Source organism: Manis pentadactyla, chromosome X, assembly GCF_030020395.1.
Source record: "Manis pentadactyla isolate mManPen7 chromosome X, mManPen7.hap1, whole genome shotgun sequence".
Lineage (NCBI taxonomy): Eukaryota > Metazoa > Chordata > Mammalia > Pholidota > Manidae > Manis > Manis pentadactyla.
This window is the reverse complement of record NC_080038.1, coordinates 10113846-10128707: the sequence shown is the minus strand read 5'-3', so window position 1 is coordinate 10128707 and position 14862 is coordinate 10113846. Positions and strand designations below refer to the sequence as shown.

The 14862-nt window shown below is 43.3% G+C and overlaps 1 protein-coding gene across 4 annotated transcripts in view; it reads right to left on the bottom strand.

The window, feature by feature from the left end:
- BMX (BMX non-receptor tyrosine kinase) overlaps positions 1–7503 on the bottom strand; it is a 44565-nt gene extending 37062 nt beyond the window's left edge. For all 4 annotated transcript variants that reach the window (XM_057495814.1, XM_057495815.1, XM_036912923.2 and 1 more), the window contains exons 1-3: positions 7355–7503; positions 1712–1858; positions 781–885 (exon numbers count right to left, since the gene is read on the bottom strand). In XM_057495814.1, the coding sequence (XP_057351797.1) occupies positions 781–885; positions 1712–1858; positions 7355–7357 (255 nt within the window). In that variant the 5' untranslated portion in view covers positions 7358–7503. The remainder of the gene's footprint in view (positions 1–780; positions 886–1711; positions 1859–7354) is intronic.
- Between the last annotated feature and the right edge of the window lie 7359 nt (positions 7504–14862).

The following is a 14862-nucleotide window of genomic DNA, read 5'->3' as shown; positions in this document are numbered from 1 at the left end:
AGGTAAGTATTCGTGATATAATAAAAGTAGCACATGACTTGGGTCAGACCACTTCCAAAGGGTACTGTAGGCACACTCCATGGAACACCACTGCTTAAAATACTTCAGGGTAAAATGAAAACTCCTTAGCAGGTGGTGAGAGCCTTTCATGGTGTGGCCCTGCCCACCTTTCTGGACTCCGTCCTTCACGTCTCACAGGGCTGCTGTATTCAAAAGGACTGCCCGGACCTCTCCTAGGTCGCCTATCACTGCCTTACCATCTGTTCTTTCGTTTTGCTGCCCTTCCTGTTCTGGCTGAGCCTAGCTCCAATTGTCCTTCCCAGAGAGTCACCCCAAAAGATAATCTCCCTGACCTCCTGGAGTGAGCATCAAAGCTTCCGTTCCCTGGGGCACCCCAGCCTCCTCCATTTCAGCCCTCACCCTCACTGTTTTATAATGACCTGAGAATGCCGTGGGGACAGGGAAGGCATTGTATTCCTCAGAGTGTGCTTAGTACCCTGCAGTGCGCAGTGGGCATGCACAGCATCTTTGCCCAAAGGGATAGTCAGACCCTGAGGCAGTTAGGCCATCGTCGTTCTTCTCCCTCCAAGGAAGGCAGATTGGTGCACAGAAGTTTAGCAAACTGCCCAGCTCCCATCAGCACATGCTGCAAGCCTCATTGTCTTAATGACTGGTCTCACCACTTGTTTATTTACCTCCCTGCCCCTCCATATACCAAGTTCATAATGGGAAGTATTCAGAGGGACCATCCGGCCAGTGGAATGTTGTCCCGCCCCTTACCTGAAATGGGTACTGTCTCTCCACAGGGGTCTGCTCCTCAAGATTTACTTTCTCCACGCATCTGATTTTCTTGAGCTCAATCAGTCCCTTTCGGCTGCCTCTTTTCTGGATTAAAAAGTAAAGCATAAAGTTAAGGTTACACTTTGGGAGAGACACTGGGACATGGGACGGACATGTGCAAATCATTCTCATTCTGTGAGAATCAAAACTGAATGACAACAGAGTATATTTTTCAAGTGTGGACACAAAAGAAAGTTTGCAAACACACCCTTTCAAAAGCAAGACTTCTAGCCGCACTGAATAATTTTGCTTGATAATCTTGAAATACATTTCAAATGATCTGCCATGCGATTAATCTACTCAGGGAAATTAAGATTTAACTCCACAAAACATCTTCATCTGTTTCAATTTTATGACAGTATTTCAGTATTTCTACAGTGATAGAGACCTCAACCGTATAGAAATAGTCTTTATTTCCAGCACTCTGTGGAGGCGGGGTTTCTCATCTTCACCCCCATTTGGACTCAGGTAATTCCTTGCGGTGCAGGCTGTCCTGGGCACTATAGGCTGTTTAGGCACATCCCTGGCCTCTCCCCACTAGATCACAGTACTGTACTATCTCCATCCCCCAAATTATGACAACCAAAATAGCCCCCAGCCATTGCCAAATGTCCCCTGGAGGGCAAAATCACCCTCAGTTGAGAACCTCTGTTCTAAGTTACAATTTGCCTTAGGAAAGTTAACCAGTGTTTGACCATCCTTTAGCTTGAGTTAATTACACCTTGGTTAAGAAAAGACAATATGATAAGTGAGTGGACGTTGATCCTTACTGTGCAAGCTAAGAAACCTGATGTTGTTCCATTATAATTAAGCATGTTGTGGAGACTTGAGAAAAATAAGTATAAAGACAGTAGAATAAATAGGGTCTCACCATTTTGTCATATTCATAGTAGGACAGGTTTGTTTTGGTCAAAACAAAAAGCCGCTCTTTGTAATTATTTGGTGACATTTTCTTCTTTTGCTGTGACCTTTTGAGAAGAAGTTCCTCTAGAATGGATTTTGTGTCCATATTGTCATCCTAAATAAAGTAAAATAATTAAAATAAGTGTTTGTAGCATCCAGCTAGTTCTCTTTTAGCTTTCGTAATTTTTTTCAACTATTTCTCATTCAGGGATAATAAAAAGTGTAATTTTTAAAAATTAGATTTAGGGTTATAGAGGGAAATGTAACTAAGCAGGACCTTAAATACACACATACCTGCATTTTTTTCCACTGCCTTGAAATGTGTTGATTTTTTTTACAGCATTTTAGGCATTGTACTCATCTCCTACTCTGGATCATAAATTTGCCATCGTTGCTGAACCCACCAGACCACCTTGTCTAAGTTCTCCTTATTCCTTAAGCATTCTATAGGCATTTGCTGAATTGAATTGGATAAAATCAAACTTAAAAATTTGAACTCCAGATAGCTCACTGTGTCTGAAGGAATTGATCAGCTGAAATTTCTCTCCATTAATGTGGCCAGTTGTTTGACCAAATTATCCATACTACTCTGATATCATTGTAAATCATACCCATAGGTCCTGATCATGATCAGATATTTAACATAAAGGACATGGGTATACTTCCCAATATTTCTGAGAAGAAAACATTTTTAAATGCTATCAAAAGAGATTTTAAAGAACTTAAAAAAATTGGCACTTTATAAATTAAAAACACTTTTGCTTTTCCTTCTAAAACTATGTAAAACATTAAAACTTAAGGTATTTCTAGAAAACAAATGCATTGATTTTCTGGTTCTACTAAGAGTGTTGCTCCAAACCTCAGTCAGATGTAGGTCTGATAATGAAAAGTAATGTTAAGCAGTAAGCCACAAGAAAGAAACTTTCATAATTTTCTTTGCTTTGTGAAATCACATGGTTACTAGCAGTCAGATGCCCAATAATTACCATCTTTCTTTGTTCATTGATAACTGGAAGGTAATTACCTTTACTCACCTTACATTCAAGCTGAAGTCTGAGTATGGGTCCTTAACTCTCAAGCTCTAAGCAAAAAGTTACCGCTCTGAGGCACCTTCACTCATATTCTGAACTCTGGCAATGCCGAGGTCATGCATTAAAAAGAAGATATTTGCATCCTATTTATCACTCTCCATCAGGAAGCACACTCACAGGCATTGCTCTGTCTGGTTGGAGGCGGATGCCAAGTGAACCTGTCCAGTTACTAGTGGGCACTTCTCACTGGCTCAGGAGTATGGTGGGTTCACTATGCTAGGGGAGCGGAAAGGAAGGGAGACTAAGAAACATAGCTTGGCACTGAATAAACCACAATCAGACCCAGCCAGCTTCCCTTCTGACAGACCACGCCACTCTAGAAATGGGAATCAAGAAAATCAGCTTCTATTATTTATTTAGATAAGGCCAGTATTAATCCCTCAAATGTTCTCCAAAGGCATCGTTTGATCTCCAGACAGAAGTCATAGAAATCTTATACATTAAATATAATAAAGTCTGGATCACTTTCTGCTTTGAATATTGTTTTACCTGGGAAAAATGGGATTCTTTGGGGGAAGTAGAATGGGCTTCTTTTATGCATAGTGGGTGCTATAAGCCATAGTCTGGTTTCTTTGCCCTGAACTCAGGACAGGGATCAGGGTGTCATAAACCCAGCAGGACCTGGGAAGGCAGGCAGCATGCCTACTTTTTACTTTGGCCTCCATTATAAACTGTACCTATGCCTGCTCAGCTCAAATAGGATGAGTTTCTACACCCAAACTCTTTGGCAGAAAGGGAATTGCTTGAAGACTATAGAGGGTCTACTTTTTGTGAGTTAAAGTCCCCTTTGGTGGAGACATACCACACTGGGCACAGCTATAGGGCACTTTTGCCTTTTATATGTCTACCTTAGCAAAAATTTTTCAGGGCTCATAACCTTGTTGCTTACTAGCAAAACAAAAAGAGAAAAACCATGAAAGCTCTTGTCTGAAGTCTTTTATAACCACAGGTAAAACATTACTCCTCAAAGTAGAGTGCTAGTTAAATAGATCTGGTTAGTTGAACAGAAAGTTTATTTCCCAAAATTTGTTCAGATGCTGCATCAGTTTGTAACATTAGGAACACTGAAAGAATGCAAATCCTATTGCCTAAGACAGTTCACCACCATTCCCAGTATCACATACTGATATACACACATTTTTCTTTATAGAACTTGCGCATTCATCATACTAAAGATGGTTTTTTGGGGAATTTGATCCAGCAAATTAACATGGTGAGCCACAGAAACTGATGACAACTGGAATTCACAGAATGGCTTCTGTACATTCAAGGGAACAACATTGACTAGTGAGGAGGTACCAAGTCCGCGAGCACATTTTCTAGTAAATCTCCAGGGCTCATAACCTCGTTGCACCTGATGCAATATAATTTGGCAAAGTTCAGCGAAATTGTTTATTCCCAAATCCAGCCCTTTGTGAATTTTTTGGCTTGCCTTTTAAAAAATGTGTGATACAGGCTTATCCTACAAAACCAAGAACTACGTACGGACAAACAATAGGAAATGGCTGTTAACCTTGTGGTGAACATACCTCTAGATTTTTTTCAGACAGGCACATGCGCGTGTTTATTGTCACAAAAATGAGCTCACATACTGTGCCTCTGGGTCTGTGATCTGTTGTTCGCATGTAACAAACACCTGGAGCCACTTGTCTTTGAAGTGCTTCGGAGCCCCACTCCCTAAGCTGGACTCCGGAGCTTCCCAACAAACTTGAAGAGCCCCCTTTTGATGACTCACACCTTTGACGTCTCCAGATCAGTTTCTTCTAACACAACCCCCGATTCCTGCTTGGGTTTGGACCTGCCTTTCTCCTTCTCTTTACTTCTATCCCTTCCTTGTACTTCTCACCCTAGATTAGCCTTAGATTCTACATTGAAGACATTTTTCTGGTGTCCCTTAGTATAGGAGGTGATAATCAGTGATGACTACTTTTTTAGAAATGGAGTGTCTCCTCCTTTGTACTAGGACAACAAGTCAGTAGGGCTCAGGCACCACGGTTGACTCAAATGCCTGTCCACCAACTAGCAAATTCAACTCTGCCTGCCCATGTTTAAGGCAGATTCAGTTGAGAAGGTTAAAAAGAAAATCCTTAAAAAGCATGAGATCCTAAAGCTAGTAGGTATTAACCAGAAATCTATTTCCATAGAGGAGCTAGTGGGATTTGACTGGACTCTCATATTACCATCTATATAGAATACACATCAATTTGCTTACCAGATAGCCCAGGCTGCCTGTTTCCATAAGCACATGAAACTAGAAAGAGGTTGAAGTGCAGGGGAGGTAAAAAATGAAAACCAACTAGCGGAAATCAGTATTGTTCTGTTCTGTAAGGATGCCAGCAACTCATAAGTAACCTGTCACGTGTGTAACAGGTGCATGCTGAATTACCACGACTTGGAATCACTGTGATGACTTAGCATTTATATGACAACAATATCATAAGAGTCAGGAATTCAGCTGTGAAGCTCTATTCAGCACACTTGATTTTGAGCCTACAGTGGGCCCCACACTGAGTGACTGATTCCAGAAACAAAGATCAGCCTGAGCAACAAGGAACAGATTCAGAAAATAGGTTTCATAACTAATCAACCTGAAAGGTTGCTGTGGGGTGGTGGACACAGAAGGCTTGGAGGCAGTCACAGGATTGTCATTTGTGAGCTGTGTCCCCCTGACCGAGCCTCCTTCCCGGCTCTAAACCTCAGCTCTCTGATGTTAAGATGTGATGAGTAACAGTGCTCTCATTTTGTGGGACTGAAATGAGAAACCGTAAGTGAAAGTTCTGGCATACTGTGGGCACTGAATCATTATTCAAAAAGGAAGAGGTGAAAGAAACGACCCAAGTGCGAGAGCAGAGTCCATTCTGTTCGCTATGAAAGGCCTGAAGAAGGAAAAGTTGTTTTTTTGTTAATCAAAAAAGATATTATGGGAAGGAGGGCATTAAAAGTGGACCTTGAAAGATATGAGTGATCCCAGTAATAGTCATTCTCGCTGGCATTGAAGGAGGGCCTGCCATGTGCCAGGCACTATTTAAAGCGCCTTAAAAATATGCATTCATTTACTGCTCACAGCCACCCTCTGGGGCAGGTCATAACACCCCCATCCTATGTGGTATGTTCTAATTCAGTCACCCTATGGGGTGGTTAGGAAAAAGGCAAGTGATAAATCCATATCCTCATAACTCATGCTGAATTAGTAGCACATAACACTGCTTTGGCCATACATTTTGGTGCATGCCAAAGCACCAAACTGGGGGGTTCAAATCCCTGCTCTGCCCTGTGCAACTGGCATGTTACTTAACCCTGCTAAACCTCAGCTTCCCCATCTGTAAAGGGAGTAAAACAATAACCAGTAAAACAATAACCACCTCAAAGGGTTATGAGAAGTCAAGAGAAAATGGTAGTACAATGCCGAGCACCCCAGGAGATGGCCTCAGCTCCTGTACCTCTTCCCTCATCACCCTGTAGGTAAAGTTTTAAAAAAGACCATAGCAAAATTTAAAAACTGAAGATAATGAAATGACCCTCAGTAATAAAATTTCAGTCCTTATCCCCTTTGCCCACCTCCTGGCACAGGAGGTAATGGAAGGCAGGAAGCCCCCATGTCTTCTTAGGTCAACAGGCACCTGCCTGTAGGTCTGTTATAAGCTTTCAATCCTGGGACTGGTTACCTTAAACTCAGGTTGCGCCAGCCCTTTATTGCCTATGTATTTGTGCCACCAGATGCCTTAAAACCGATACTGGGTGTTATTCGAAGTGCAGTCTGGAGACTGGCAGTCCCAGCATCACCTGGAAGCTTGTTAGAAATGGAGGTTCAGTTCCCAACCCAGGCCTAGTGCATCAGAATCTGCCTTTTAGTGGGATCCCCAGGGAATTCCTGTGCCAGGAGAGTTTGAAAAGTACTGACCTAGGCCACATCAAAGTGCTACTTTTCAGATCCAATGAAATCACTGTGGTCCCCAGAAACTTCCAAAATTGTAACAATGTGGCCACAAGTATATGGTTCACCTCCCTCCCATCTTTCTATCTCCACATAAAATACCTGCAAGGCCCCTGAAGAGATTTCGGGGGCCTAAGAACAATTATTTGTAGTTAAGATACTATTATAAAAACACAGATAAATAAAAGAAGACACGACTAACATTTCTTTATCTTTTCAGAAGCAGTTATGAAGCCAACATAAAGTCATGGAAGGGCCCCGCCTGAAGAATAATGAGGAGAAAGTCAGCAGAGGAAGTAACACACGAGATGGAGCTGATGGTGATACACACACAACCTGACCACTTCCCTGAGTGAGATTTTGAGCTGCGGGGACTTTACAGAGAAGCTACAGCAGGCCCCCAAACTACACAGTCACATCCAAAATGCCCAGAGGGGCCCCCGCTAGTTCATATTCATAACTTTGTAGTATTTTGTGTAAAGCAGGTTCCCCAAATTCTGTGAACCTCAGACTCTACAGCACCCGGATCTGAACCTTTCTTCCTGTAGGATATGACACTGCGCAGCTGCCGGCCGCTGAAACGCACCATTTCGGCTCGCTCCGCCCGGGTCCAGCGCCGTAAAGTTAATCTGCTCCTGCAGGAACACGGCCCCGCGGCTCTCCTTCCAGCAGCAGCGAATTGTCTCACATTTTCCCGGCTGCTGGCTCAGAAATGGCTACATTACTCAGTGCCCCCCAAACGTTTATTGTCCTGCAAGGCCTTACACAATCCCACAGGAAACCACGCTCAACACTTAGCCAACACTTGTTGATCTGATTGAATGCAACAAAAAACGGAGACAAAAGCACATTTCATAAAGGTTCCAACTTTGATAACTACGGCTCCTGCTTTTCCCAGGCAGCTCTCGGGTACATGTGATAACCCTGCCTTTGTTTAGAGAGCTCTCCGCTGGAAAGGACAAGAAAATAGCAAAACACCAACTCTGACACTGACTTCTCTCACGCGAGTCAGGAAGCATGAGGTAACGCCGCCAAAGGGCACAGAATAAGCGATGAAAACTTCAACTCGACCCGGCCCAAAGGGAGGCCAGAGAATATATGAGCGAGCACCATCAGTTAATGTGACCGAAAAGGAGCACATTTCCACAGCTTAAATTATTCATAAATACAGAAATGGAAAAATGCTGAGGTACCAGGCACCAAGATTGCAGAGAGCAAGTGTGACCCTCACTTACGGCATTATGCCATTATCACAACTTCTGGCTTTCCTCATTCCACCATTTTCTCTGGTGCACACTGGCTGGTCATATACAGGAAACCTAATGACTTACTTTAGGCTCTGCTATGGATGGTGGAGAAAATGCATCATCCTCTTGGTGTGCATTCACATACTGTGTAGCTTGCAGATGGCTGGCTACTTTAACCCATTTGTACATCTACAGTGTGATGAAATCCTGGGTTGGCGAAGGAGAGAGAAGTTACCAACTTTCAAAGAAGGATTCTTTGGCGCGGACACAGAATTAGCATCATTCAGTCAAGTCTTACTGAGATCCTACCACGTGCTAAGCATTCTGTTCCGGCTGGTGTTTATACAGCCCACATCTTCAGGAGGCTAATGTCTGGTGGAAGAGGAACCACATAAACGTTAAGTTACTGTAGAGTGTGTGAAAAATAACTTGCAGAGTTCTTTTTTAAAATATTTCTGGGGAAGGGCAAAGAGTCTTTCAGAAGAACTCAAAGAGGAGAGATTATACTCTGATAGTAAATAAGTCACTGGGATTCCCAATAGCTCTCCATCCTCTAGGAATAAAATAGGCAGTTGTTAAAGAAATTAGCAGGATGAAGCAGAGTGACAGTGACACAGCAGCCTCTACACATGGCAATTTGTATTTACTCCACTCTTTGAACATGGTAGCATGGTGGCAGTTCAATTCTAGAATAAAAGGTAAATTTAGGGGAGGGGAAGAAGGAAGTGGTAGAACCCTGGAAACACCTGGCCACAGTCTCTTGGGATTCCCATCCCTTCCTGGGATTGAAACACTCAAGGGCAGTTGGGAGGAGTGGTTTCCTTCGAGTCAAAATGTCACCAATTTATTTACTTATTTATTCCTTCACTTCTTGGCTGCTTCTCTTGAACCTCTCTTTGGCTCTGTATTTTCCATGTTTTTAGTTTAATTCCAACCTGTGGCAATCAGCTGCTTTGAGTACGTGATTTTATGTGCTCAAAGTACAGTCTGTGCTGTCAGCTCCACCCAGGGTGACCCTGAGGAATTTTCTCTCAAGCTTGTTCAAGCAGGCAGGCGGTTAGTAGGCAACAAGCTTGTATGGCAACGCAGCAGGGGGCAATTTGACTTCATCAAATAAACAAGCTTGTTCACTCGGGAGGAGGAGTGCTTATATTTTTAGAAGAAAGAACCTGATAGTTCTTTTTGTGTGTGTCAGAGAGAGGGAGGTGTTCTTCTGGCTTCCAGCTGACCTCTATTTTTGTCACTTTAAAAAAATTCATTCGACTCATGGCTTTAAACACCAAATATATTCTTATAGTTCCGAATTTCAGCCAGGTCCTCTCCCCTGAAATCCAGACTTGTATTTGACTGTCCACTTGTCCATCTATACTTGGAATATCTAATAAACATGTCAAACTTAACATGTCCAACGCTGACCTTCTGACGAATCCCTCACACTAGCTTCTCCTAGTCTCCTTTCCTCAGCTCCAAGCAAGTCTATCCTTCCAGAATATGGAATCACCCTTGACTTTTGCCGTTCGTTCACACCCAACCTCCAATTCTTCATGAAATATGGTTAGCTCTATCTTCAGAATATATCCCAGATTTGGCCACTTTTCACCACCTCTACTGCTGCCTTCTAGTCTAAGTTGCCACCATCCCTCCCCTGGAGTACTGCCCTCACCTCCTAACTGCTTTGCCTGCTTCTGTTCTTGCTCCCTGAAGTCTCTGCTTTTAAATGTTAAGTCCAATCCCACCCCTGCTGCAGTCTGAACTCTTCAATGGTCCCCCACTTCTGGTCCCCAGTACTGTCTCTAATATCATCCCATGAGTCTTCCACCCCCATTGCCACTCCTAAAACTGGCCTCCTTGCTACTACTTCAATATTCTAAGTGCCATCTGCCCCAGGGCCTTTGTACTGGCATGCTTGGCAAACTGTCACAGATGTCTGCCTGGTTCATTTCCTCATTTCCTGGCTCTGCTTCAAATGGCATGTTCCTGATGAGCCCTGCCTGAGCCACCTTGGGCAGTACTACAACTTCATTCCACCCGGCACTCCCAATCTCCCTTACTCTGCTCTGTGCTTCCTTTTTCCAGCTTAAAACCTGCTACATAATTACTTACTGCCTTTAATGTCTGTCTCTCCTCACTAAAGAGTAAGCCCACAAGGGCTCCAATGGCTTCTCTCTGCAACCTGAGCATTCTCCATGGGAATCTCCGCACTGAGGGCATCACTCTGTCACCTTCTGCACTGATTCCTTCTGGTGCTAAAACCACCCATTTGGAGGTTGGGATCTGGTGTAAATAGTTTACACTTACTGGAATCAAATATTAATGTATCACCTCTTCTAAGGGTGCTTGCCTGCTAAACCTCAGGTTCAATGGTGGAACAAATAGCCTTGTTCCTTATGCAAGGAGATCGGTGAGTGGCAGGTGGAGGTGGACATGAACAACTTTGTTGTTTCATCTTGTTACAACCTTTCCTGACATCTGTGAAGTTTTTACATAGCCCATTAGTATTTTATCAATTTTACTCCCACTTTTTATGGACGGTAAAGACTTGGCATCTACATGGCCTTGGCCTACCACCTGCATTTGGCATATCTGTTTCTGTTTTTGTAAATAAAATTTATCAGAACAGAGCTGCAACCATTCGTTACATATTGTGTGTGGCTGCTTAGCTGAGTAGCTGTGACAGAGATGGTACACCCACAAAGTCTCAAATATTTATTATCTGGCCTTCACAGAAAAAAATTTGCCAACTCACGCTCTAGAAGAATCCTGCCAGCTGTGGAAGTGACCTAGTAGCTTGGAATTTAGTTCAAGAGCTCAATTCAAAAGACATTCACTGAATCATACTGTGTACAAGGTGACAGAGTTGGCAGTGAAGAAAGTAGGCAAAGTGAGTATCCTTAGGGAACCCTTCCAGCCATGATTCTTACTTTGATTCAAATAATCTTTTCCAAAATTTTATCATGAAAAATTTCAAACTACAGAAAATTTAAAAGAATTTATGGTGAGTACCCATACACCACCATCTAGATTCTACAATTACATTTACTATATTTACTTTGTCATATATCTATCCATTTGTCCATCTCTCTATCCATCTATCAATCCACCTTATTGGTATTAGTACTATGACGGCTGTTGTTATTTTTGGTGCATTCAAAGTGAATTGCAGACATCAGTACACTTTATCTGTAAATCCCTCAGCATACATAAATTGACTACATAGAGGTATTCAAATTAGCCTTTTAACTCCAAGACTATCATCTTGAAAGCAGCCCTCATTTGGCCAGAAGACCCAACCTTACAAAAGCTGAAAACTGGGCAAGGTTATCAGGGTAATCGAGGTATCAGGGGAATCATTCATATACACTTCCCCTGATATCAGGGGAATCATTCATTTACATTTCCCCACTTCCCTGGTTCACGATGAACTGGCCTATCAGGGCCAAGAATGTTTTGCTTATGATGAATCCTAAGAAAGTTCTGTGGCTCAAAAGAGAGGATCATAAGCTGCTCTTTTCTGGTATGTGGCGAAAAACCCACGGGAAAGATAGAGAGGAACAGTTACAAGTTTCATGCAGTGGTTGATCACATGCAACTTCTGAGTCAGAACCCTGGTCAATGAAACAGATCGGGTCTGTGCAGAGTGCTCTCACGCTGCTGGAAATGGGAGTCACGTATTTCTGGATGTATTTGGACGTCCTCAACTGCCAGCACATTAATGGCCATCATAAACTAATGTTTAAAAAAGAATCAGTCCCTGACTAATTGATTCCCTGGGTTCCCAGTTGATTCCTTGCATTCAGTGAATATGCATCCCTACTATGGAATATTCCAGAGGTATTTGTCACTTAATGAACCACAGTTACAGTGCTCTGGGTGGCAAATTACCAAAACCTGACCAATCTGCTAGAAGGAATTTTTGAGTTGCTGCTTGAAGGAGAAAAAAAAATTGGAAATGATGAGATATGTAAGATGCCCATGTATTTCTAGAATATATATTTTTGAGAAGAAAATAAGTCATACAGAAGGGGGAAATAAAATTTGGGGGTAAAAAAGGAAAAAAAAGGTCACACGTGTTGGTAATGTGGGTGTCTCTAAAGATGATATAAAGGTATTATTCAGAACCATTAGGGAAGGCTTTCTTCATTGTCATATCAGCATGGCGTTTTGTCCCCATTTCCTAGGGTTCCAAAGGTGATTGATGGTGTATACACACTCATCTACCCAGCTGCCTGGTCGACATGTCCATCTGGATGGCAAATGACAATGTGAAAGTGCTCAAAGCTCCACTTACAGGGTCACATTTCTCATCTCAAAAGTGGGTCATTGTGGTGAAGCATCACATGCCCCATATTCCATGTGTGCAAATTCGCTTGTCTCTCAGTTTTGTTTGCTTCCTTTTAAGTCTAGCTCTTCAGGCCTGCTCTTGTCTTCTGCAGGGGCCTGCACATATAATCCCCTGCCTTGCCCTGACGATGCATGCCCTTGGCCTTAGCTTCTGCCCGTGACTGGCTTCTCCAGGACAAGAAGGAAGGGAGGGAAGCTCTAAGTCCTGTTACAGTTTTGGAGGCGGAGGGGCTTCTGAGTACCAGAGGGAGCTTTGCAAAGATAATAAACTGGAAGCATTCCCAAGACTGTCGCAAATCCAGTACAGAAGTGGGTAAAAATGTACAGGGAAAAAAATGTCCTGTTTTCTTTTATTATGCAGCTGTCCTTGTAAACACTACTTGTAACAGAGGAGCCTTTAGGACCCCTGAACTCCAGAGGTTACTGCGTGGCCAGTGGGATGCAACATTTAGTCTCCCAAGTTGAGTTTCATAGTTGTTCATCTTGCTGGATGGCTGTGTGCCTTGGTAGTGACAATTAAGTGGACTTATCTGCTTTCTGCAAGGGTAAATATTTTTAAGACTTTTTCTTTAGCCCAGAGAGCCTTGAAAATCCACTTTGTCTCTCTTCTTGAATAAGAGCATATTTTCCAGTTACCTATTGTCATGAAACAAACGAGCTGGAAGCTGAGTGGCTTAAAACAATCACTTTTATTGGCTTATAGTTCTGTGGGTCCGGAAGTTGGGAAGGACACAGTTGGGCGTTCATGTCTTATCCACAGCATGGGTTTCTCCCAGAATGGTGGGCTCAGAGCCACCGCTCCTCTCACACGGCAGCTGGCTCCCAGTGGACAGGAAGCAGAAGCCGCCAGGCCATTTCAGAGCCACGCCCAGAGCTGGCACAGTGTCACTTCTACTGTATTGCATTGGTCAAAACAGCCACAAGTCCTGCTTAGACTCAAGAGGAAGAGAAGTAAACTCCGCTTGTGATGGGGGAGTGTCAAGGTCACATTGCAGAAGAGGATATGTGTGTTCAGAGATACTGTTGGAGCCACCTTAGGAAAACAGAATCTTTCAAATGATGATAAACAATGACTTTCTGGTCAACACTGTGTAGCTGTGATGATTGTCATGTCAAACATCACACCTGGACTCTAGGGGAAAGCCAGGGAAGGTTTCCCAGAGGGTGTGACAGGGAAACTGAGAGCTGAAAGGTGAATGGGGATAAGCCAGATCAAGGAGAGAGGAAGAAAGTTTCAGACAGAGGACAGCAAGCCAACAAGAGGGACAGTGCACATCCCAGAGCCTAAACGGAGTTGAGCATGCTGGAAAGAGGGGGTGCCTGTGTATGTGTATGTGCGTGTGTGTGTATCCTTGAGCAAGAGTCAGCGTGCTGAGGGAGAGGCCAGGTTAAAGACATCACAGGACTTTCTTTTGAGGGCTGTGAAGGGTTTAGGCAAGTGTTACATTTCCCTGCAACTTGGACAACGGATTGGCAGGTGGTGAGTCTGAAGGCAGGAAGAGTGGGGTGGCTATCATAGAAGATGGCTGGTGGCAGTCAAAATGGAAAGGAGCAGATATATTTATGAGATATTAGGAGCAGAATCCACAGGATTTCAAGGTGGAAGAGTGACAGGGAGAGCTTGAGTTTCAGGCTCAGGCAATTGGCTAACATGGAAGTTTTTGGTAGATCATGCAGGAGCATTCACTATAGACTGCAAAGTGCCAGGGAGTCCGTGCTTCCATTTTATTTGGAGACACTTGAAGAAGTAAGTATAATGATGGTCAGCAACAATACTTCATTATTTCATGGCACTTTCAATGCTCATGTGTATTAGCCATTTAGCCTGGAATCATTTCAGTAAGGTGTGTGTGTGTGGCAGGGTGTGAGCCCCACCGACATATGGGGAAGCCAGGCGCAATTCCTTGTTCTACTAACCTGTTCTCTTCTCTGAGAGCAGGGGTCTGCAGCCTAGGTCTGCAGCCAAGTCTGGCCCACTACCTAGTTTGTACAGCCTGCCAGCTAACTATGGTGTTTATATTTTTAAGTGGTTGAAATAAAAAAATCAAAAGAATAATAGTTCATAACAAGTGAAAATTATATGAAATTCAAATTATCTATAATTAAAGTTTTATCGAACCACAGCCACTCCTGTTTATTTACATGTTGTCTACGACTGTTCTGTTGCTGCAAAGGCCAACTGGCGCAGCTTCTACAGAGAACCTATGGGGCTTGCAAGGCCAAAATATTTACCATCTGGCTCTTTACAAATCAGCCAATCCCTGTTTTAGAAGTGCCACTTTCCTTTCTCAGAACCGGACGTGGAGCTTTCTGGTGTTCAGAAGACAGAAACCCGCAGCCATGCCTGTACCCCTGGTCAAGAACCCTAGCAATGAACTACATGTCCTCTCTGGCTTCTGCAACAACGCACCCCCCTGGGAAAATTCTTCAAAGCCTGCCCACTGCAGTCCAACATCCAAGCTCTTAACCAACTTGTTTCCCCACTAGAGTGTGCCTTTTCTTTAGG